The following is a 5,743-nucleotide window of genomic DNA, read 5'->3' on the forward strand; positions in this document are numbered from 1 at the left end:
AAGAGGAACTGAGTCTGTTGTCTCACCTCTCCCCAGCTGTGATCATGAGATCAGGCAAACAGAGAGCTTTGGTTTAGCATTTTTCTCACATTAGTAGAGAACTGTCATCATAGATCAGTCACACATGATCACTGTCTCTGGTAAGTCTCATAACACATTTGTTATAGTTGTACTATATGGTTTGTGTAAACTTGATGTTTATAGGCATACATGTATGTCTCTAGCTGTCCTTGTTTGTAGTTAGATATGGAAACAATAGTACGATTTAGCGGTGTAGACAAGGCCTAACTCAACAGTAAGGCATGCACATGTGAAATGTATGATACCTCTTCAACTGGTGTCTAACACAAGATGTTAGCATAATTTGTTATGACATTTCTATGAATTGACAAGTTTGCGGTGTCTTTAATGTTTATGAGAACAACATACTTCACACTTTTTTCGCATACAATTGTAGCCAATATATTTTTGTCACACACTCCTAGACTAGCATAAATATGCTTTCACCAGTGCTGCTCATGGTGGCCTTGCTTTCTGTCCTTACCCTCACCATGGAGTCTGACCACTGGACAGCAGACCAGCAGGAAAAGTAAGATCAGGATCTTGCATTGTAAATATATCAATCCAACGGTGTAATGTAGATCAACCAAGTGCAGAAGTTGGATTTTCAACTTCTATAGTACATGTCGATTTTTGACTATAATACTATATTTTGGGACAAGCATAGTTGCATGTGCCTCTATCATGAGTGTGATGTATTGTTATGTTCAAATATGAAATAGTCTTGGGCATTAGGATACAGAATCATTCTATCTCTCCCAGGTTCTGTACATGGCAGTGTTTGAAGTTTACTCTGCAGTGGCCTGGGAGCTTCTGTTTGGTGAGGTCAACCACTTCTCCATAGCACTTCACCATCCTCATCGTCGTCAATCACCCATTCTTGTTATTCTAACTCAATCTAACTCTGCACAGGGTCTAAAGAATTCATCTCAATGCAGAATACCTCCAAACATCCAGAACTGGACTATCCATGGACTGTGGTAAAAACACATTTTTAAAGGGGAAATGTGTGAATGGTACATCCATGTTTGAACTTTTAAATTAATTGTATATACCCATAGATTTTTGTCATTCCCCATCAGAATAAAACCTTTTGACTGATCTTAATAAACTGAATGAGAATGCCAATTCATATCTGATCATTTTTCTGTTTTTGACCTAGGCCTTTGAAAGCTCATACATGTTGCCTCTGCTGGCCAATATTCCACTCCGACCTCAAGGTAAAACATGTCTCTGGTTACAGTCACCATCGAAGGACAATGAAGAATCTGTGTGTTCAGAAGTGATCCCTCTTTCTTTCAGGACCTGGACCCTGAACTCTCTCAACTTTGGCCATCCCTACTCAAGACCCACTCCAGTTTTCTCTTCTGGTAAGAGGCAGGATGGGGGTCAATTTCGAATTGAATAGCTTCTCCTTTTCAGTTTATTGAGAAGTCATTAAAAAGAGATGGCCTTTTTTAAATTATTGAATTGGAATGTCAGTTTACTTCCTGAATTGACTGGCTTCAATTCGAATGGACCCCAACCCAGTTAAAAGGTCTTCTTACCAAATTTGTTTCTTCAACTTTTACACTACCTGTTTCACCATCTATCTCTAATATACAGTGCATTCGGAAAGTATTCAGACCCCTTTACTTTTTCCACATTTTGTTACGTTAGTCTTATTCTAAAATGGATTAAATTGTTTCCCCCCTCATCAATCTACACACAATACCCCATAATGAAAAAGCAGAAACAGGTTTTTAGACATTTATGCAAATGTGAATAAAAAACGGAAATATCACATTACATAAGTATTCAGACCCTTTACTTAGTACTTTGTTGAAGTACCTTTGGCAGTGATTACAGCCTCGTGTCTTCTTGGGTATGATGCTACAAGCTTGGCACACACTCTTCTCTGCAGATCCTCTCAAGCTCTTTCAGGTTGGATGGGGAGCGTCGCTGCACATCTATTTTCAGGTCTCTCCAGAGATGTTCGATCAGGGTTCAAGTCCGGGCTCTGGCTGGGCCACTCAAGGACATTCAGAGGCTTGTCCCGCTGTCACTCCTGCGTTGTCTTGGCTGTGTGCTTAGAGTCGTTGTCCTGCTGGAAGGTGAACCTTCGCCCCAGTCTGAGGTCCTGAGCGCTCTGGAGCAGGTTTTCATCAAAGATCTCTCTGTACTTTGCTCCGTTCATCTTTCCCTCGATCCTTACTAGTCTCCCAGTCCATGCCGCTGAAGTCCATGCCGCTGAAAAACATCCCCACAGCATGATGCTGCCACCACCATGCTTCACCGTAGGGATGGTGCCAGGTTTCCTCCAGACGTCACGCTTGGCATTCAGGCCATAGAGTTCAATCTTGGTTTCATCAGACCAGAGAATCTTGTTTCTCATGGTCTGAGTCCTTCAGTGGCTTCCGTCTGGCCACTCTACCATAAAGGCCTGATTGGTGGAGTGCTGCAGAGATGGTTGTCGTTCTGGAAGGTTCTCCCATCTCCACAGAGGAACTCTTGAGCTCGGTCAGAGTGACCATCGGGTTCTTTGTCACCTCCCTGACCAAGGCCCTTCTCCCCCGATTGCTCAGTTTGGCCGGGCGGCCAGCTCTAGGAAGAGTCTTGGTGATTCCAAACTTCTTCAATTTAAAAATGATAGAGGCCACTGTGTTCTTGGGGACCTTCAATGCTGCAGAAACATTTTGGGACCCTTCCCCAGATTTGTCCCTCGACACAATCCTGTCTCGGAGCTCTACGGACAATTCCTTCGACCTCACAGCTTGGTTTTTGCTCTGACATACACTACCAGCAAAAGTTTGGACACACCTACTCATTCAAGGTTTTTTCTTTATTTTTACAATTTTTTACATTGTAGAATAATAGTGAAGACATTTAAACTATGAAATAACACATATGGAATCATGTAGTAACCAAAAAAAGTGTTAAACAAATATATTTCAATTTGAGATTCTTCAAATAGCCACCCTTTGCCTTGATGACAGCTTTGCACACGCTTGGCATTCTCTCAACCAGCTTCATGAGATACTCACCTGGAATGCATTTCAATTAACAGGTGTGCCTTCTTAAAAGTTAATTTGTGGAATTTCTTTCCTTCTTAATGTGTTTGAGCCAATCAGTTGTGTTTTGACAAGGTAAGGGCGGTATACAGAAGATAGCCTTATTTGGTAATAGACCAAGTCCATATTATGGCAAGAACAGCTCAAATAAGCAAAGAGAAACAAGAGTCCATCATTACTTTACGAACAATGGCTTCCTGTGTTCTGATAACCATGCACCTGCCAAAAACAAGGGGGATTGCCAGCAGCCAAACCAGTTTAGGAGGTAATAATCAAAGGCAGGCAAAGTTACTGTAGGATATACACTACCAGTCAAAAGTTTGGACACACCTACTCATTCAAGGGTATTTAATACATATGGAATCATGTAGTAACCAAAAAAGTGTTAAACAAACCAAAAAATATTTTATATTTGAGATTCTTCAAATAGCCACCCTTTGCCTTGATGACAGCTTTGCACACTCTTGGCATTCTCCCAACCAGCTTCATGAGGTAGTCACCTGGAATGCATTTCAATTAACAGGTGTGCCTTCTTAAAAGTTAAGGTAGGCGGGGTATACAGAAGATAGCCCTATTTGGTAATGGGACCTTACATAGACAGGTGTGTGCCTTTCCAAATCATGTCCAATCAATTGAATTTACCACAGGTGGATTCCAAGTTGTAGAAACATCTCAAGGATGAGCAATGGAAACAGGATGCACCTGAGCTCAATTCCGAGTCTCATAGCAAAGGGTTTGAATACTTATGTAAATAAGGTATTTCGGTTTTTAATTTTTTATACATTTGCAAAAATTGCTAAAAACCTGTTTTCGCTTTGTCATTATGGGGTATTGTGTGTTGATTGAAGAGGGGGAAACATTTTTTAATCCATTTTAGAATACGGCTGTAACATACCAAAATGTGGAAAAAGTCAAGGGGTCTGAATATTTTCCGCATGCACTGTATAATTTAACATGATTTTCTCTGTTAGATTGACTGGAGTCCCCACAGAATGTTATTACTGTATTCTAGTTCACAGAATATAAATTGTGTTACAGCTGCATAACAGAGCGTGTCACTGAACGTGCATGTGTTTCTCCAACAGGAAAGATGAATGGATCAAACATGGGTCTTGTGCTGCTTGTGTGGAGGGCATGAACTCTCCCTCGCGTTACTTCCAGATATGTCTGAAACTACGCGGCCGCTTCGATATAGACCGGTCAGCCCCATTGCTCACATTCACACACCTAACCTGCCTGTTTCACAATTACACATTGTCAAACCTCTGTTGACAGCTTTTATCCTGGCTAAGCTACCTGTTCTCCACCCGTTATTCAGAGCCTTGGAGGATGCAGGCATCAAGCCCTCCTGTAACCGGTCTTATCAAGTAGGTAATCACCATCACCTTGGGGAAGGGTTAAGAGACATCTATAGGCATTGCATTGTGGGGTTTACAGAAACTAAATTACAATGCTTTTCATGTACCATTATTTGGATGTACAGACTGAGACACTGCATCCAAATAAGGATATGAAGTCTATAAACATCGTAATTCAATTATCTTGTCTTTTTGCAGCATGTGTTTTAGTAGGGATCTTATAAAATAGAACCACTTAAGTGAACTTGTTTGGTTGAGATCAGAAACATAAAAGAGAAACCCTGAGAACATGACAAATAATTCATATTTATGACAAAGGCAATTAACTTTGAACTTAAAAAGTTTACATGGGGAAGTAGGATGAAACTTGAAGAATTCCAGCTGAATAAGTCACTTAATGCATTGTTCTGCCATCTGTTTAGTACGATGAAGTCAAGCATGCTCTGGCCCCAGTCATTGGAGATGACCCCGGTGTCCAGATTCAGTGTATAAATGATGAAAAGGTAAGCTAACAGCTAGGTAAGAATCCTTAGCCTCTGTCTGTGCCATCATGCCAGCTCTTTGTCACTCAGTGTCATGCCAAACTGTTTGGAGTAGACAAGAGCAAAAACAAATCTGTGACCAAGCTAAAGCGTCACTGTAGTATTGTACCAAACCACACATTATCACCACTTGAGTGTTGTCCGTTTGCCTTTGGTGTAATTCGGCAATGGCACTGATGCTTCAAATATATTGCAGACGTAGAGAAACATTGTTCATTTGTGGGCGTGTAAATGGAATCCCTTCCCCCAGGGACGAGAAGTATTGGTCCAGGTGAAGATTCCTCTGTCTCAAAACCTCACCCTTGGATGTCATCACGAAGAGGACCAGGGAGCTGAACCTCAACCTACCCAGCTCTGGCACACCTCTCCTGGGCACCCCTGTCCAGATAACTCCACTGTCTTCCACTTCCCTATAAACCACGACCGCCCACACCAGCCCTGTGACTAGTGTTACGTCTGCCCTCACCACAGACGGGGCTGCCATGCCTGCTGGCTTAACCTAATGATAAGCAAGTTCTTGAATTGCAGGGCTCACATCTTTGAGGTAGATGACATTTAAGGCCCTCATGTAATATAGATACACTTTAAGTCCTTTAAGTATTTTTGTTTTGCAAACATGCTTTTGGTGATTCCAAAATATATATATTTTGTTAGCAAAATAAATGAGCATTTTAAAGCACCTTATTGTTACGTATATACAAAACACAATGTTTATAAAGACACCACACAGTGC

At 41.3% G+C, this 5,743-nt stretch overlaps 1 protein-coding gene across 1 annotated transcript; it reads left to right on the top strand.

Annotated features, from left to right (window-relative positions):
• Nucleotides 1–50: 50 nt before the first annotated feature.
• On the top strand, nucleotides 51–5,689 carry LOC121567440 (ribonuclease T2). The gene is made up of 10 exons (XM_041877485.2): nucleotides 51–140; nucleotides 486–589; nucleotides 823–880; nucleotides 973–1,040; nucleotides 1,223–1,280; nucleotides 1,363–1,430; nucleotides 4,196–4,309; nucleotides 4,429–4,477; nucleotides 4,891–4,971; nucleotides 5,261–5,689. The coding sequence occupies exons 2-10, from the start codon at nucleotides 498–500 to the stop codon at nucleotides 5,456–5,458; spliced, it is 786 nt and encodes a 261-aa protein (XP_041733419.1). The 5' UTR covers nucleotides 51–140; nucleotides 486–497; the 3' UTR covers nucleotides 5,459–5,689.
• The last annotated feature ends 54 nt before the right edge of the window (nucleotides 5,690–5,743 follow it).

This window comes from Coregonus clupeaformis, chromosome 6 (assembly GCF_020615455.1).
Source record: "Coregonus clupeaformis isolate EN_2021a chromosome 6, ASM2061545v1, whole genome shotgun sequence".
Classification (NCBI taxonomy): Eukaryota; Metazoa; Chordata; class Actinopteri; order Salmoniformes; family Salmonidae; genus Coregonus; species Coregonus clupeaformis.

What these genes read in the sequence shown, in the direction of transcription:
- LOC121567440 (XM_041877485.2), top strand. Translation starts at nt 498, where the DNA reads ATGCTTTCACCAGTGCTGCTCATGGTGGCCTTGCTTTCTGTCCTTACC. An exon ending in TATTCCACTCCGACCTCAAG is followed by an intron (nt 1,281 to 1,362) that starts GTAAAACATGTC and finishes TCTTTCTTTCAG; the next exon opens with GACCTGGACCCTGAACTCTC. An exon ending in CCTGTAACCGGTCTTATCAA is followed by an intron (nt 4,478 to 4,890) that starts GTAGGTAATCAC and finishes CCATCTGTTTAG; the next exon opens with TACGATGAAGTCAAGCATGC.